Source organism: Caretta caretta, chromosome 23 (genome assembly GCF_965140235.1).
Source record: "Caretta caretta isolate rCarCar2 chromosome 23, rCarCar1.hap1, whole genome shotgun sequence".
Classification (NCBI taxonomy): Eukaryota; Metazoa; Chordata; order Testudines; family Cheloniidae; genus Caretta; species Caretta caretta.
The window spans coordinates 4,843,981-4,863,197 of NC_134228.1; the positions used below are offsets into that span (position 1 = coordinate 4,843,981).

General features: G+C 46.0%; 1 protein-coding gene across 2 annotated transcripts in view; it reads right to left on the bottom strand.

Moving 5' to 3' along the window:
• Positions 1 to 6,119: 6,119 nt before the first annotated feature.
• The window catches only part of ARHGAP35 (Rho GTPase activating protein 35), a 109,986-nt gene continuing 96,888 nt past the window's right edge, over positions 6,120 to 19,217 (bottom strand). For both annotated transcript variants that reach the window (XM_048832723.2, XM_075122561.1), the window contains exons 5-7: positions 17,811 to 17,942; positions 13,347 to 13,452; positions 6,120 to 12,695 (exon numbers count right to left, since the gene is read on the bottom strand). In XM_048832723.2, the coding sequence (XP_048688680.2) occupies positions 12,335 to 12,695; positions 13,347 to 13,452; positions 17,811 to 17,942 (599 nt within the window). In that variant the 3' untranslated portion in view covers positions 6,120 to 12,334. The remainder of the gene's footprint in view (positions 12,696 to 13,346; positions 13,453 to 17,810; positions 17,943 to 19,217) is intronic.

Here is a 19,217-nt window from a genome sequence, read left to right on the forward strand (position 1 = left end):
CATCCCCAAGGAGCGGAGGTTCTGCATGAGCATCCATAAGGGAATGAAGTGATTCATCTGCTTTCTCGCTCAAGAAGTTATCCCCAAAGGGAGAGTTAGCGTTGGTAGGACCTCTCTGGGGAACCCAGAGGATAGCAGCCAGGAATCCAGCTGAGGTCGCCATGGAGCGGGAAGCTGTGTCAGCTGCGTCCAATGACGCTTGGAGAGATCATAGAATCATAGAATATCAGGGTTGGAAGAGACCTCAGGAGGTCATCTAGTCCAACCCCCTGCTCAAAGCAGGACCAATCCCCAATTTTTGGCCCAGATCCCTAAATGGCCCCCTCAAGGATTGAACTCACAACCCTGGGTTTAGCAGGCCAATGCTCAAACCACTGAGCTATCCCTCCCCCCCCACTGAGCTATCCCTCCCCCCAGATGATCTGGCTAACAATTTTCCTTTTTCAAGGATGGTCTGGAACTGCAGCCTGAGCTCCTGTGGCAGCTTGTTGGTTGAATTCCAGCAATTTGTTGGACGTTATAAAGTCATACTTGGATGTTAATGCCTGATAGTTCGCTATGCAGAACAGTAGACTGGCCGATGAGAAATTTTTTCTGCCAGCAAGATGCAGTCTCTTTGGCATCCTTGTCCAAAGGAGTGGACCAAGGTTGGTGCATCCTCTTATGGGCCATGATGGCCTGGATCAACAGGAAGTTAGGACTGGGGTGAGAAAATAGATATTCTTCCCCTTTGGACCATGTGAAGTACTTTTTCTCAGTCCTTTTTGGACTCTGAGAACACATAGCAGGAGAGTGCCACAACACCTTAGCAGGTTCTAATACGGCCTCATTATTCGGAAGCACCACTTTGCTAGGGCCTGTAGTTTGGAGGATGTCCAAACACTTGTGAGTCCTGAGTTTCGTCCAGGGGAATCTGAGGAGGAAGAATGTGTTGCCGGTGGAACAGTCAGTCCCAGCAGATCTGACTGTTCCTCCTTCTCCAAACAGGCCTGGAGGGATCATGGCTCCTCCCTGAGAAGTAGCTTCAGTGCAAAGTGATGTCCTGTGTCCCTGTAGTCCGGAGTGCTAAAGTATGGATCCCGGGATCCCCAGCACAGCGAGTAGGTGGGATCACATGAATGTGAGGCAGGGCCTCAGGCGGGGACCATTGGTCCCAAGGTCAGTAACATGCCCCCGAGGTCCTGGAACTCAGGGTTCATCTCACACCTCGGGACCATCAGATGAACTGCAGTCTCCACTTCCGGCTTGTCAGATGAATAGAGTTGCCCAAGTCCACTGGCGGAGCCATCAGTACGGTCTGCCACGTAACACTCTGGCTAGTGGAAGGAACCAGCGAAGAGCACACCAGTGGTCTTGGAGCCTCTACAGCCACAGGTGGGCAAACTGGGCCGTAGGTCTGCGAGCTCTTGCCAGGCAGTGCAGCTGCAGAACCGCGGCCTGACCCGGTGCTCTGTGCTGCGCGGTGCATGGCTGGCTCCAGCTGTGCAGCGCGGTTGCCTGTCCTGGTGCTCTGGGTGGCAAGGCTGTAGCCCCGCCAGCCACCGGTGCTCCAGGCAGTAAGGGGGCAGGATAGAGGGCAGGGGAGTTCAGGGTGGAGGGCAGGGGTCGGGGCTTGGATAGGGTTCGGGGCGGTCAGAGGGTGGGGAACAGGGGGGCTGAATGGGGGCAGGGGTTCCAGGGGGGCAGTCAAGAAGGAGAAGGGAGGTTGGATGGGGTGGCGGGGGGGCAGTCAGGGGCAGGGGTTCTGGGGGCGGTCAGTAGACAGGGAGAAGGGGTGGTTGGTTGGGGCAGGGATCCCAGGGGGGCAGTCAGGAATGAGAGGAGGGGTTGGATGGGGCGGCAGGGGACAGTCAGGGGACAGGGAGCAGGGCTAGACAGACCATTGGTCTGACCCCGTACAGCCATTCTTACGACTCTGGATGAGCGTAGATTGCCAGGACTTTGACAATGGAATACTCAGGCCTAGCTGGCGGAGAGTTGGGGGAGGAGGGGGACCTTTGTCTCGGGGTTGATCCGATAATGGAGGTTTGGGTTGGGCCGAGAGCATTGGGACCGCCAAGGAGGACTTCTTCAGTGCGGTACCACATCCAGGCTCTCCATGAGCTCCAGACACACCCTACCAGGGCGGGGAGTCTCACTCAGTCCCGAGGGCAAGGGACAGAAGTCATTTCCTTAGAGGTCTTAGGAGGTGATTAATCCTGCTTCTTCTGGGAGTATTTGCCCTTTACCCTTACCCTTCTCAGACGGGGCCTTGGATCTGACCTCTTAGGAGCCAGAGCTAGGGAGCACCACTGCCAGGGGGACAATACTCCGTGGCTGCAGTCGGTGTGCCAGAGAATGTGAAGGCCCAGGACTGGATCGAGGCCTTGCGGAAAGCGTCACTGAGCGTCTGCAAAGCCAGGAGTCATGAGACTGTCTAGTCGGAGCAGGGTGGGGCTGGGGGTGTGTGTGGAGGGGGGCAGGAGGAACAGAACAACAGATCTCGCCCATAGATGGAACGCGCGATACCCTGAGGCTGCACAGGCAGCTCTGGTGTGGATCACTGCCTGGGAAAGACCCAAGGGCAAGGTTTGAAGCCTGGTATTTTGGGCATACCAGGTGCCCCAGATGGTGGGAGTAATGGGGAGGGGGGACGACACCCAAAAATTATCTAACAAGAAAAATTTATTTCCAATAACTGTGTTTTGAGCAGGAACTCTAGGAAAAGCTGTGGACATGGAGGGGTTCCGTCTCAGACCATGAGAGGCAGTCAGTCCACACTGCCCCCTATGCCCCTGGTTCAGAGCACAAGGAGGCGTTGTGAGACCAGACAACATTATTGAAAAATCGCCTGGTCTCAGGCGGACAGAGCACACACACACCCCCAGTGGCTATCCATAGGGACCATCACTCAAAAAAAGAAGTGTTCATTTACTCTATTTAAAGCAAACATTTGTGGCTTTTAGCTAAGGTTGCTCTGCATTATGATCCTTTCAGAGCTCAAATGAAAGATGTGTTAGACTTGAGTCTAGGACATCCCTAGGGGAAAACTCAGCTGCAGGAACTAGTGCTGGTGGTTCAGTAGATGGCCCCGTCTTCTCAGTCAGTCAGTCTTCGGGTATTGTGACAACAGGGGGTTAGGAGTGCATTGGAAGAACTAATCCAGGGCTCTGGATGCCCACTGAACACCCAAGGTCACTTTCTCCCTGAGGACAGAGTGGTCAATTCCAATGCAGGCGATTCCATTCTCCTTTCCTTCCTCATGCCGTTTCGATTGGATCCAGCATCGTAGCCTCTCCTTCAATACTGCCTTACTAAGCTGCTTGGCCTCTAGGTGCTCATGCTCAATAACTGAGCACAGCTGAGACCAGTTTCAGGATTTGGGGTGCTGCAGAGACCCTTTGTTCATTGCAGCCTTCTGGTACCATCAAAGTGTTTCAGGGTCTCCTCTCCTCCCCTATAAAACTGAAAATATCCTCAGCATTGAAACATTCCCATGAAACATCCCAGTTTCCACAAGTCATTTTCCAGCAGCAAAACGTTCCATTGGCCAATTTTCAGCCAGCTGGAGTTTATATTGTGTTGGCTGCAGGTATGATTCCATGCAGTGGAAGGCAGCAAGGATACACACACACACACTCACTCTCTCTCTCACACAGAGACACCCCACCCATATAGGCTTAGAAACTTTTGATTTCCTTTCCCAGGTGGGAAGAGGAGTTCTGTGTAGCTAGAACGCTTGTACCTTCCACCAACTGAAGTTGGTCCAGTAGAAGATATTACCTCACCCACCTTGTCGTGCTCACGTTCTGTTCCCTTACAAAGAAACAGCTGCAAGATCCTGCCCTCGCACATTCCAGGTGGGCCACTGAGCCACCCTGCTGAGGATGGCCCATGCAGGATCATACCTCCTTTCCCCTGCTGCTGCTTCTGTGGCCACTTTTTCACTTTTCCTCTGAAATGTCAACAAAACCCATAATGGGCCCAGACCCCTTGGGTGAAGCAATGGAGATAGAACAAGGAGCATTGTCAGGTAGAGGCTTCATTGCCAGTTCTGTCCCACCCATAGCACAGCACTGTAAATATGTGAGAGTCCATGCCTGTGGAGATGTGGGTTCAGTACCCTGGTCTGCAAGTATTTCTACTAAAATTAGGTAGAGACATGTATCCCAAATAGATTTAGTGCAATAACTTTGAAGAAAAAATGTATTTCTGGTAATACGAGTTTTTCATCCAAAACAAAAAAGTTTAAGCCCCAACAGGATGCTGATGGATACACTCTTTATGTGCAGCTCCTAACACATGAGCACATGTGCAGCAGTAGCTAATGGTGGATAAAGACTTCTCCATTAGCAGTTACATTTACACCTACCACACCTCTGTTTCTGTCCAGCCCTTGTGCAATGCCAAAACCCAGCTTGATCCTTTATAAAAAAAAAAAAAGCTTTGGAAATTAATATACAAAAATACTTAGCTGTGCTATGCATAACATACCTGACTCAACTCCCCTGAAAGCAGCAGTACTGGTAGTGGGTAGTTGATAAAAGGGTTTGTGGAGAAGGGAAAGTTAAAGGGGGGCAGCTAAGGTTGCCTTGGGTGTTACGGTAAGGCGTATGCCTCCAGGTGACTAGGGATTACGGACTGTTAGTGGCATAACTTTTCACGCCCTTGCTTGTGAATCAGGTATGCAGTGTAACTGCTTCATGACAAAGTTTGTGTATTAAGAGAGACAAGCCTCCCATTGCCAGTTTCCTTCATTTTTTTCTTCCTGGGAGAAACTGACCTTTCACTTTGCAGGGTTCCAGTTAGACTTTACAACGCAGAGCCGCCCCCCTCCCCTACCCGGAGGATCGGGTGGCAATAAGTGTTCTAAGGAAGGGGGATACATGCACCTAGAGGCACTGACCCCTCAGATGAGATCATGCTAAATACACCTCTCGCACCTGAAAAGCCCTACCCGCCAGCACCCCACCCCAACCCATCCCCACTGTTCCATGGGGTGGAAGATGTTCCTTAGCAAGTCCAGCTCAACTGGCTCCCAGCACTGGGTGCAGCATAGGATTAGGAACTGGAGTGCTTGTCTCCCTCCCAAGGAAGGAACCAGTGGCAGAGAGCAGAGGCAGGCATAAGGCGACTCTTTTCGGAACATGAAGATAAATTAACGGCAGCAGATTGATATACATGCACCTGCAGCAATGTAAGGGTTAAACCATTGGTGGAAGGAGGGTGGGGAATAAAAAGGTGAACATGTTTAATATTTTAATTAGCGTCATTTACCAACCAAGATCCCCAGCAGAGCTTCCTTTTAGTGACACTGGAAGGTTTGCACTAGGCTCAAGGGAAGAATACAGCCGCCTCTATATGTAGTAACGACAGGTAAAATTTTCTAAATTGCTTATGACTTAGGAGCCTAAACCTTAAATCGCTTGAAAATGGGACTTAGGAGCTTTTGAAAATTACACCAAGTTCTAGTTAGTAAAGTTACTGATCCACTCAGCAGCAAAAACCAATGACGTGAGCAACTTTTAGGACCAGTTATTTCTGCCCTTTGGTTATATAGCCATCTGTGTACAGCAGTGGCATGTGCACTTGGGCCTAAATCATTTTGAAAACCTGGCCCACAGAGTCATTAGTCTCCATGGTCAACACTCCCCACAGATGAATGGGCCAGTTCTCACATCTCAGAGCTGTGCTCAGGCTGTTTTTACCAGCACTCCTTCACTTCAGAGTTGGATTGTTATCTTCACAATGTACGCAAGGGCTACATCTGTTTCTGAAGAAAAAGCTTACTATCCAGTGTGAGATTCTCTTCTTCAGAGGAGCTGATAAATACAGCAAGCAGCTCAGGAGTTTGACACGCCAGCTCCAGACAGTGTGGTTTTCCCCCCTACCATAGCACACCAGTACCGTGATACTCAAATACAAACAAAGGGCAGGTTTCTCCAGGACTGACCAAATAACCACCCTGTCCCCCCGTCGGTGATTTATTTCTGATAGACATTTAACTTCCCTATGCCTGCACCATGAAGCCTGCCTTGGTGGGCTGTTGGACAGCCTGCAGCGACACTGCCTACCCTCCAGAGCAGACAAAGAGAAACAAGACAAAGAGGGGAAGCCACCAGAAGAAACTGCCGCATGGGTTGGTTTTGGAGGGATCTCTTTTTTTTTTTTTTACAAGATTGATTTATTAACTATGATACATATCACGTAAGGCCTTTAAGTTTTTACACCATTCCCATTGAGACAATTACAATACTCTGTAGCAAATACATGATTTTTTTTTTTTAAACTCAGCAGAAAACGGGCCCTTTGGCCCAGAGCTTTAAACATTATCATGCACTAATTGGATTGGCCCTGGAAAATACCACAAATTGTTAAAAATGTCCTTAAAAGAAGCGTAAAAGGAAATATATTCTATCACCAATAACTAAAGGATGTAGCTGTTAGGCCCCTAAAAATACAAAGAAATAACCGTTATACTTTTCTTTACATACAGATCTTCACTTTTTTTTTTCCTGCAAAAAACTTGTTTCGGGCACATACTTAGCTGGAACTACTAACACATTTTAATACCATTAATATGTTTTTTTTTCTTCTTCTTGAACTCAAAATATTTGTTAATTCAACATATATAGAGATCATTTTACATGTGAAAATACAAGTACCAGAAAAATAAGCTGGGTGCAGTACTAATCCAACTTTTCAGGACAAGTTTTATTCCCATACAATTTAAGAGACAGATTTTTGTTTTTAAAATGTACACAGGGAAAAAAAATAAGGATTTTTTTATTTAAACAATAACTTATGTCCTGCCTTAAACTAAATTTAAAATACAATATTCCTATTGTATTTCAATTTTACAAAAAGGGTTTTTAAACCTAGCAATAAAAACTAGGACCTATTACACAGGAAGAGGGGAGGAAAAAAAACAGTGGGAGCTCTGCAAATCAATGCAGCGCTCTGGGTTAGCGTGACAGACAGACTGAATGACACATACTTGAATGAGGAAATGATTTAGGGAAACAAACTGTACGTGACTGTACAAAAAAATCAGACTCTGGACCACAGTTGCTGAGTCACTGAAATTAAAGACGAATAATCAGCACAGCAATTAAAGTGTAAGTGGTTAAAAAATTCATTACACCACTCCGATGACTGTTTAACAACTATGAAATGTTACAGGTATAATCACTGATGAAATGTAATTGCCAAGTATAAGAGCCGAGCACAGCTGAAAGGAAGAGCTGGCTACATGTCCGGAAATGCTCCCTAGTGTCCGATAAGCATCCATCTCCAATTCTCTTCAATCGGGTTCTTTTAAACAAGTGACTTAAACCTCAGCTGCCTGTAATCTATTTAAAAGGGTTAAATTTTACTTTAAAATAACACAGAATAGCAAGGATCATGGATGCTCCGAGTTACACAAGAAAGGAAAAACAGAATCACAGAAAAGCTGGAGAGCATTGGATTAATGAAGCAGGTCCTAAGCGCTTCCAAAAAACACATGAAGAAAACATCCATTTGCCTGACAAAACAAATGAACACTTTGGAAGAAGTTTACCGCTATCTCTATGATAGGGACCATAGACTACACGGGCAGGGAAGCAGACATTTCCAGCCTCTAGCAGAACACTCTCCTAGGGAGATAAGCTGCACACTGGATTGCTGATTTAGTCACGTGGTGAGCACACAGCCAAGACAGTTTTCAAAATGCAACTAGAAGCTAAAGACTTTTCAAATTTCCACCCTTCAGTGCCTACTTTTCCTCTGCACCCTTCCCGTCTGCAGTAGGAACAATGCTGTTCATGGAACACAACCACATTACTCCGGGGGGAATTCTGCACCACTGTGCACACGCAGAATTCATGTGCCATGCAGAATGTTTTGTCTCGGCAGAAAATACATTCTGTGGACAAATTCTGCAGTTACGCCTTTCTCCCACCAGGGGTCACTGCTGCTGTGCCACTCCTGGGCAGGAGCAACCCCAGCTGCTGCTAAGGAAGAGGAGAAGCTGCATTCTTCACGGTGCCCTGCCCATGGGGCCAGGTCAAGAGGCACAGGATATTGGGGGACGGACAGTGTGGGGCACATGGGGGTGCTGGGGGGGTCATAGATTGGAGTTCAAAAGGGCTAGCGGGGGGACAGACTGGGGCAGAGGCTGAATGGGAGGGGAGATGCAGTGACACATGGAGATGGGGAGGGGTGATGAGGGTACAGGGACACAGGGGGGAGAAGCGGTGGGTGAGTGGGGGTGCAGTGACATATGGGGACAGGCCAGATGTGCCTAACTGAATGAGACAGGCTAGGTGTCAGCCAGCGTCCACATGTGGGAGGCTCCCCCAAAATCCTCCTCCCTCCCACAAAAAAACCCCAAACCCCATTCCATACTTTTCCCACCCACACCCAAGAATTCCCCAAGTTCATATCCAGGCTCCTTCCCCACAATTACTTCCCTCTCCCTCAGCTCCTCCATTTGCCTGGACTCCCCCAAGTCTTTGCACTGCTTCTGAGGGGTTCGGGAAATAGATTTCTGTATTGTAGTGTAAATGAATGATTACTCAAAGTTCTGTATTTATATGCCTAGTAAGGAATCTATTTGTCAAAAAACATTTCTTCAATCTTTTTGTTATCTGTATTGTTACAGACATACTTGCGGTATTTTGAAATAAATTACCAAAATAATGGAAACTGATGTGATATTATGTTATTTTGAAAAATAAAATATGCAGAATTTTTAAATATTGTAAGCAGAATTTTTAATTTTTTTGTCGCAGAATTCCCCCAGGAGTACCACATGCATGATGAAGCCAAACATGCACTTCTTGTCTGCTCTAGAGCCGTTGCCTCCCCTGTACAGAAAAACCACATTCCCCAGAACACAGAGAAGTCTTGACCATTTGTAAAGCACAGGTTGCATGAAAAGGACGTGAAAAACTTAGTGTGTGAGGTACAGGCAGAACGTTACTGCTCCGGGAGGGACAGACAGTTAACGCCTGTCAATGAGAAGCAACCAATCAGGTGCTTTGCAAACAGGTATATGCCAGGTGATTGGAGACAATACGTTCTGCAAAAATACACCTCTTTCCCTTAGGGTGGGCCTGCTAGTCTATCTTCACAGCAGGCAACTCCAGGGTCTTTCAGGGTAGAACAGAAGTAGATAGCAAATCCCGTAGGAAATCAATCAGCAGTGTGTTTGTTTTTTAAAAATGAGGTACATTATTTCCATCCTATGGGCAAAAGCAGGCTCCCCTTCTGCATCTAGAACCTCAGACTAGATCAGTACAATTACAATGGCTGAGCCCTTCCTACACCCCCCCACACCTCGCTGCTTCAGTCAGCAATATACACAAATTGAGGACAAAATCTCAAGGCCACAGATGGGTGACTGGGTAGAACCAGCCTCTGCACAGTAGAGGAATCCAGGATGGGAGTTCCTGAGACTAATTGCTTTAATTCTCAGGCAGAACAACAAGAACTGATCAGTGCCTCGGGGGAAGAATGTACTACCGCTCTGCAGGGAATGGGATTTTTGATTTTTTTTTTTTTTTTGGTGAAGGAAGGGGTCCTGTCCTCCCAACATCCTCAGACAGGACGGCTCTGTTCTGAGCAGGCTTTGGAAAGAGATACCAAAAAGCTGTCTAGAGAGAAGTTTAGCATCAGACCTACAGAAAGGCACGGAAACAAACCTTTTTACACAAAGCAAAATGACCCCAAAGAATCCAAAGGAAGAACACCAAAAAAAACCTTTCCCACCCTACTGCCTACAGAGAAGCAAGAGAGTCCAATAGAGCACAGATGGGTCCTTATTTTATGGTGAAAGGTTTGAAAGGAATCAACCTTGGGCTTCAAATCTCCTCCACTCAGAACGTTAGCATCACACATACACAACCTAAGGGCTTTTGGGGAAGGGAGAGGGTTTACGGTCTAAAAAACCATCATCCAATATTTACATAAAAGCTTTTGTTTTAAAGCATGAGAATATAAAACTCGGAGGAATGCTATAAGAAGTACTTTCAAGCACATTATTCTGTCATAGGTATAACTTTAAATGCAGTTTTGTCAGTACATAAATAACCCAGCTTATTTATAGGAGGGATTCAATTCACTGAGAGCTGGCTCTGCATGCCAAAGGGCATAAGGAGGGCAGGGCGTGCTTTGAGGCTATGTTTGTTTTTAATTTTGTTTTTAATTGCCTAGATATAGGGACTCAAACATCGTTGAAAGATAAAAGATAGTGATAAACCACAGATCCCATATTAAAGTGCGAGGAGACACAGGAGGATCTTTGTAGGGATTTCTCCCATTGGTACCATAGAAACTCCAGTTAAAAACTGCCCTATGTTACTGAGGATTAGGGAGGCCACACAGAGAGAGGAGATGGGGAGACAACACAGGTTTAAGAGGTGATTCGCACACACAGCAGCGTACATGTGGAAAAGGAGGAGGGGGAGGAAGGTGACATGCGCACACGACAGTCTAGAGGGGCCAGGGATAGGACGGTAGGGCTGTGGGCAGGACCGAACGACACACACACACACAGCACATGCAAATAGAGGTGAGGGAGAGGACAGCAGGTACAGCAGTTCAGGTGCCAAATTAGCACTTTGCATATCACATAGAACTAGTTAAGCCTGCACATGCTTTTCTGTGGTGGCACCATACCAGGGATCCAAGTACAGATCCTGCAGGCAGGTCCAAGAGGGAGCCTTGAGAACCTACCATCCTTTTCATTCATGCACAGCTTTTTTCCCCACCCACTCCCCTTCAACGTTCACGCCCTACCTTTCTTACTAATTTTGTGGCATCAACCAGCAGCAGGTGTTAATGCAGTGAATGGCCACCACCCTTTGTCAAAAAGCCAAAGTGTGTCACCTAACTGCTACCAGCTGGAGATACAAGGAGGGCCTGGAAGGTCATCCCTCTCCCACGATGCCATCAGGCTGGCTACAATTTTTTTTTAAGCAAACAAAATCAGAGCCTTGAGGGGACACCAGTAACGTACTCCACCCTCCCCGTTTAGCGGGGATACTCGCACCGAGTGTTACCCACAAAGCCAGAATGTCCTCAAGGTTTACAGAGGCTTCAGCAGCCACCCAACTGCGGGCTGCTACAAGTGTCTTACTACTGCAGTCCCTGCCATGGACAAGTTAGCTGCAATGCTGTCCGTGCCTTCGGAGCCCTGTGACACACTGCAGACACACGCTTCCCTCACCACTTCATTGCACAATAAGTGCTGGACTGAAAAACATTTCCACCGACAAAAGAAATAAGTGTTCTAGACCCACCACCTGCCCCCCACTCTCCCCATACACAGTTTAACAAAAGTGTTTCAGTAACAATAGTGTTGTAAAGGAATCAAAATCCAGCTTGTCTGATAGTAAACATCTACTGTGTTTCCAAACCTCTCGTCCTGTAAGTGCTAATGCCAAATTCTACCAGGGTGAGAGATATGTAGTGATTTGTCAAGGAAAAGGCAAGGCTAAGCTAAATCAAGGGCAGCCGCACAAGCCTGAACTCTCCTAAGGAACCTGCTGCACGGTAGTTCTGCTTCCAAGGAAAAGGGGCCATTGATCTGTGCCACATCTCTCAGCTCTTGATTAAAACCAGTGGATGGTGGGAACATGTTCGTTTTCCAGTGTTCCTTTGTTCTGAAGGGAGATTCCTCTCACTTCCCACCCTGGTCATCAGTTAAGTCAGAGAAAGTTACATTCTAGCTTTGTCCAAACACAAAGCTGTACTTGTTATAGAGATATTGGGTCCAGACCTGTGGCGATGCAGCTTTCAGAGTAGCTACGCTGATCTCCTAGCAGTGAGATTGTTCCGAGTGATGGTCCCCATGATCAGTGAATTCTCGCTCTTTCTTTTTTTAAAAAGTGTTGGATGAGCCTCAACCATATCCTGTGGAACGTGTCTGCGTGTTTCTGTGGCTCTGCACTCTGGCAGGATCTTTCCCGTGCACAGGTTGAGGGTGTTGCGAAGAGTCAGTCAAGGACATGTTCTGTACAAGCAGCCAAGTGGACAAAAGCAATAGATCTCAGAGCCCTAGACTCAACTCGGTAGTGTTATCATGAATATAGGCTGGCTTGGATCAGAACCAATCACACTCAAAAGTGCTTCCCCCCCATCCCCCCAAACAAGAGAAAGGTCCAATGTCCTCTTCAACCCAGCCCCAGGCACCAGTCTGGAACGCTCAAAGTTTGTGCCTGATGCCCCTTGTTCCTGCTTTTTCAGACTGCCAACGCAACTGAAGTTTGCAACAGGGTGGTAGAGAGAGGGGGACAGCAGAACCCTGGGTTTTCTTTCCAATCTCCACGCTGTGTGAGAAAAGACCAAATCTCCTTTCTCCCACACCAGTTCACAGTGTATGCTGCTCTGCTTGAAGCTGGGGTGGGAGAAGAGGCTGGAGAGGAGACTGTGGTGATGGAGGAGGAGTCTGTGGTGGGGACGGCTGAGTCATCACAGGTGTGCTGGATAAGAAAGGTGTGCTGGCAGGAACCGCTGACGGAGAACTGGGTGTAGCACTGGGGGGCTCGATAATTGGTCGATTGTAGAAAAAGAAGGGGCACTGCTGGATGAAGAGTTCAATGATTGTCTGATAGGTGCGAGTTGCAGTGAGAGCGTCCATAGTGCTGAAGTCAGGTCTCATCAAGGTGGGCCAGAAGCAGATGGAGAGGTTCTCGCTCGTCATCAGATTCATTCTGTTGTTATGACTGACCCTGCAACAGACAACAGAGAGAGGCCGTGAGCACAGCCTGTTCACAACAGGAAGAACGCTCACATATCTAGGATGTGAAGGGTACAGGGAGTAATCAGTTGGCATCCAACTCGTCCCCTTTACAGCATTATCCAAATTCCGGTGGACTAGGAAACCATGCTCAAAAACAAACCCAAGCTATCGTCATGTGCCTCCTGGGAGAGCTCTCCTGCTTCCCTCCCATGGGTAGTGCAGAATGGATGAATGCAGGCTCCCTGCTGACTTCTAAACTCTGCAGCACTAGAAGTGACCCTACACATCCAGAGGCAAGTGACATCCTGAGCAGAAACTAAAGGAGTTGGAGAGATGTGTCTCTAATGTAGGTTTTCCCCACAGAATTCTGCTAGCTCTGATGTAGCAACATTTATGGAACTTAATTAGCCCCCCTGATAAATGACATGCCCATTTAATTGGGACAACTGCCAAGGAACAAATTCACTCCAGGCTGCTTCCCTACTCTATTACAGCTGCTAAATAAGTCAACATTAGCTTAATATTGTTCCAATGCTTTGTACACAGCTTATGTTAAGAAGCTGCTCATGGAATAAAAGGGACAATCTATGTATCCAACCGCTACCCATGGTCATACAGAAGGAAGAGATCTTGTACATACTTGTTCAAATGAGAGATGACATATTTGAAGACCTCATAGTTCTCCTTGGGAAATTTCTTCAGCACCTCTTTGAGCGCATGTAGTTTCTGCTCTCTGTCATTAATTTCTGTCAAAAGGAAAAAAGCTATGAGAATCAGGAATTTCTGAGGAAGTGAAATGCTCATGAGCCTTTGATGAGCTGATTAAATACAACTCAAAGGCCGCCAGCAGCAAAGAGAACCTGCTCAAACATATGGATGTGAATCCCACTGGTCTTCTCCAAAGAGCCAAGCATCTCAGGGAATCTGTTCAGACAAATGTCATCCTACTGTTCAATCCAAAAGTTTACCATCAGCAGCTAACCCTAAAGCCACGTGTACTTAAGTGTCATGCCACAGATGGTGTAGGATAGATTCACCCTTTAAACGCAAATATCACCACATACGGAGAAGTGCTACATCCTACTTGGTTCCATGACCTCCAGGGTGCAACAGTGAGGGAGCAGATTCATAGCTCAATTAATAAGACTTCCCTATTAAGAATACATCATCCTTGGTATACTGCTGTATTGCCCTTGGGGAACATAATTACCACATTCGTATCTTCCTTTTCCATCCAGTACATGGCCTAGAAAAGCAGTCAAATAGAGCTGTGTATGTACCTTCGAGTAAAGCATTATCAAAGACAAACACCGGGCATAGTCAGATAAGATTGGCATCCCAACAATGGATGAACAGGGATGAAAACTTGAGCACCACGCTGGTATTTTTGATATCAAGAACATGTAAGAAAAGTAGTCCTTGTTACAACTGTGTAAGTCTCCTTCTGCACATCAGACCATAGATTGATACAGAAGGCTGCTACAGCTCTGGGTGTCTAACTTAGACATGCCCAGAGAAGCCGGGAGGGCGGAGAGGGCGCTGCAAGCTGGAATAAGCCTGGAGGCTGACAACACAGGCAATGATCTCCATCTTTTGAAGGCATCAAGATCTGGCCTTGTACCCTACTGGCTCTAGGCCACCATTCTGAAATGGGGAGGAAAGCAGCACTGGTACTATGTACTTCCCTACCCTGCTCCTGAGCATCCTGAACAGGTCTCCAGTGCTCTCACTCTCCTTCAAGGACAGGGCGGTGACTGGTACCTCCACCATATTTGATCATCCATAATGTACATGTAGCTCTCCAGAATAAAGGGAATAGCTTGAGCCTACCTCCCCTTATGCACCCCTTTGCCATTATACAACACAATTAAGGGGAAGAGAGGATTTACAGGATACCCATATTTATCCCACTCTAGGTATAACCTCATCCTCTACAATCAACCTGAAGTTTCAGATATGAGCAGTCACCCATTGCTGCTACAAATCATCAGTCTTGTTTCAGAAGATCCTGCTCTGGTGTTGAAGAGTAGAGGCACCTAACAACAAGCCAGATGATGTGGCCGAACACTTTGAACCTGGTTAGTTCCCGGATGGATAGCTTACCTAGGAATTGGCTGGCTTTAAGGGAGGGTTAGGGGCACTAGTACTAATCCCTGCAGCAAGGAGACAGGCAGGACCCTAGACAGGAGCAAGTTGTGCTCCTCACTGCCAGTAACTGTCCCTGATCTCTAGCATATGATTCCAACCCAGCCAACCTATATGGGACTGGGAACCACTATCGGAAGGCAGGATGGTTTGAAACCAGAATGGCCAGTAGTTGAGCATTAGGCTGGAAGAGGGAAAGAACTGATCCTTGGGAGCAAAGGTTGGTGAAGAGAGGTTTAAACTGAAATAAGCATGTCCCATCTTCTGCACCAGTTTAACTAAATTGCTTTAGAATCACACCTGTAAAACCACATGAGTACATGCTACTCTGCATGTACACAAGCTGTTGGTGATTTGGAGAATTCTCTCTCCAAACCATCGGCCTTCACTAAAAAACTCTTTCAAAAATAATTAAATGGAAGGAAAATATGATCTTCCACTACACTGAACTGTTAACTGACAATGGTGTTCCCTGGACTCCCCCACCAAGCCCAGCTCAATACCTGAATGTTTATCAGATTTCACATGGACGAGTGTTTTATGGTTTTCCTCAAAGGTAGACCACATGCTGCTTTTAAATATCCATGAAGGGTAACATTTGGATGTACCTGGCGCCTTCCTGGAAGCCAATGAGGCCTGTCAAACATTGTTCTGGTTATGTATTTACTATTCCAACTGTGGCTGTTTGTGTACTAAGATTCTGGAACAGAAGTATCCCATTGCTGTTAAAAGTGATTCAGCAGTACCAGGTAACAAAAGTCCCTTCCCCTTCACGGGGACTATCAGGATAATCCATTAATACTGTCAGGTGCCTGGATATGGAGATTGTAATTAAAATAAATATGAAATATACAGAAGGGAACTGAGTTAATGAGAATCTGTATTATTCACTTAAATTCTCAGCCTTAATATTTTATTTGCATTTTCCCCTCCATCGAATTGTATATATAAATTCCTGTTTGTGTGTGTACGTTTGTCTTGCCTACCTCATTTAATTGCTCTGCTTAGCCCTTGGGTAGATGTATCACAAGTTAAAATGCGCAGGGCTGTGCCTCTAACACACTTAAAGATGCTGTGAATATCCGTGAAAGGGCGGTAGCAATAAGGACGACACTGAATGAAAAGGGAAATTAAATACACCCCAGGCTCTTGCTGTTTTAATGTGCTGTCTTCACAGCAGAATCAACTAGGAGGATATGCGTGTTTTAGAAAGGCTGCTGCACAAGAATTACTTGATTTTTCTTGCCAAGATTTCTTAAGTAAAAAAAAAAAATGCAACAAAAGATGCTGTGTCAGCAATTCCCTCACACAATGGAATTTTTAGCATGTCTTTATCTTTTCTGCCTCTAGATGGCGCCATGGCAAGGCTATCCTTAACAGACCTATTTGCTTCCAGCAGGCTGAGAGCCCCTAAAGATAACTGCCAGGAGAGATCCATTTTCCAGCTGAATCTATGGCTCTCCTAGCTTAATTAATATGCATTATTCCAAAGGCTCTTTCTCTAAGGACACTGGTCATATTAACAACCCCTCACAGCTTCATCTTAAGGATAGGGGAGGAGGAAAAGAAGTGTACTGAAGGAGGCAACTACACTCTGTGGGGGGACAGACTCACTGTGTCCATTTAATCCTTTCCTCGGCATGATGTCCACTGCTAGCATTAATGCCCTCAACCACTGGTGATGGAGTTCTCTTCCCTGACATTAACCCATTTATGGAAACTTTCAGCCCACTGGACTGTCAACTAGTGTCTGGAAACCCAAGTTCAGCATTGAAAGCATTTATAAACTCCAGCTGATCCAGGAAGAAAAGCTATCTATGGAACATCGAGACATTAACAAGCAGTGGCTGTGTATTACACTGTCTCCCTCTATTTGTGGCAAACAGGAACATGCTCTAGAGACCCAACTGTCAAGAACCATCCTTTAGGAGTCAAAAAGAAAAGGAGTACTTGTGGCACCTTAGAGACTAACCAATTTATTTGAGCATGAGCTTTCGTGAGCTCATGCTCAAATAAACTGGTTAGTCTCTTAGGTGCCACAAGTACTCCTTTTCTTTTTGCGAATAGAGACTAACACGGCTGTTACTCTGAATCCTTTAGGAGTGTGTATCATCAGACCCAGCTCATACAGGGCAACTAGAACCAGATATAAAATCACTGGGTTGGGTTGCAGGCCTGGCACATGAGATACCAACCGCTATAATGTATTAACTGTCGCAGCGTGGGTTGTGCTGTGAGAAGACTACTTTGGATAGATCAGGGCTTGCCTACTGATAGAGATCATGTATTGACCGGGCAGCTAGACTGAAAGCCTTGCTCAGCCCTAAAAGGTAGCAGCTGCCTTTTTGGCATGCGAAAGCAGTGGGTCAATGCCCCCGACAAGCAGCTAGAAAAAGAAATAAAAAACAGAAGGAAAAACTTGTGCAGGGGCTAAGCTCCAGGCAGTTTAGCAAGCTGAGAGACGAAGGATTCACCCTGCTGAGGTCCAAGGAAACTGGCTGCAATTTTGGATTTATACCTGCCCAAACAATCCTGACTTCAGGACCCCATTGCGTCCCAGGGCAATATAATTGGAACAAACAAATTTCCAGATGTGCCCAAGTTCTGTATTTGTGTCTCGCAATCCACGTCCTAAAGAACGTGATGTTCTAGACAGAGGATAGAACAGTATGATTAGGAAAGCACCACAAATGTCTCAGCTCAGTTCTTGCTCTAAGTTCTACAAGCGGAGACAATTATTACTGTTGTCATGATGACAAAACACAATACGGACTAAGTCAATTAAAGTTAGAAAATTTGCAATTAAAGCCAACGCACTGCCGGCAGTACGTGCTCTGCCACTATGTTGATGTATTTCAGACAGGAGAAAGCAGTTTCCTATAATGCCAGATGGACAGAAGAATTTGGATTCTTTATGCTTTGAAACAATGGTGTCACCCATTGCCTTGTGCATACTCACTGTGGGCCTCCACCAGTTCAATCTGCATATTGTACGGTACCAGGGGATCGGGCAGTTCTGAGAAGAAGCTTTTCATGGCACCAGCCACAGTATTCACTGTAAAGTCCTTCTCTGCCAGGTCTAGATTGTGATCTACAATGAAAGCATTTAACAGTTAAATCTCAGCGAACACAAGACATGCAGCTGCTGCAGTGAAGCAAATGACATACATGAGATCCTGACAGGGAAGAGATAGAAATCACTTGGCGGACTAAAAATGAGACTTAGAGAAAGTGTTGAATGTAGAGGGCCTATGTGACAAACAGCTAAAACACATCTTGCACAGAACACAGAGTAACCATCTCCTGCTCTTATGCAAAACTCCAATCCTTTAAGACGACGCTCATTTGACTGTTAGCTAAACAGAAGCTCTGAGGGGGCAATTAATTTGACAGGTCCAGAAGAGGGATAAAGGAGTCCTGACTTCCAGTTTTACTCTACCCAGCAGCGAATACTGCCTGCCATGAACCTTTTGGATCTGGCTAATGAGATTACTAATATTCCTGCTTTGTCCTATTTTTCAAAGCCACCTGCAGTTTGTAAATTCTTTTCTGCTAATTTATCTATCTTCTTACAGATCCCTCCCCCAAAGCAGCTACTGATGAAGAAATTCAAATGTGACATCATTGCAGTTAATGTCTGTAGACACCTTTAAAATGTTAACAATCATGCAAGGTGAGATTATAAGAGTTTTGCTCTATCATGTCACCCTATAGTAGACATCATTGTAAAGCTCGTTTGAATCCCTAAACTTTTCATATGACTAGAGCTACATTTATTCAGTTTTAAGACACTTTATCATGTTTAAAGTCCTAATTTGCTCTTTCAGACAATGTCCCCAGCCGGGAAATAAACAAAATCCCAATGGTCAGCAAGGGCCCTGGAAGAACAAAACGGTAGGACTTACAAAAACATTAGAAATTTAAACACTGGTACACAGGAATTAGTTGTTTCATTTATCTGCACTAAATAAATCTCTTAAACACTTTGTTGAAGGAACATGTCAAACAAGAACTCCTACACAGAGTGGCAAAACCTCATGTGAATACATTAATTACTAACAACTGAACCACTCACAGAACAGTGTGGAAAGAAAGGGAGAGACTTAGATAAGGGCAAAGGGAAAGTATCAGACAAGATGGTCTACAGAGGCCAGAAGCAACAAAGACACACCATAAAAACTGCCAAATGTACAGGCTTTTGATGTCCCAGAGCCAGAAAATCCTATTTTCAAGCATTATGGTACATATTGTGATGCCATGAATTTAAAAACTAAGGCAGGAATTGCAAGGTCATGAATATCAATTCTGCCTACGCTACAAAAATAACTGCAGTTAAATCCGGTTGTCACCCAAACATGTTATAACA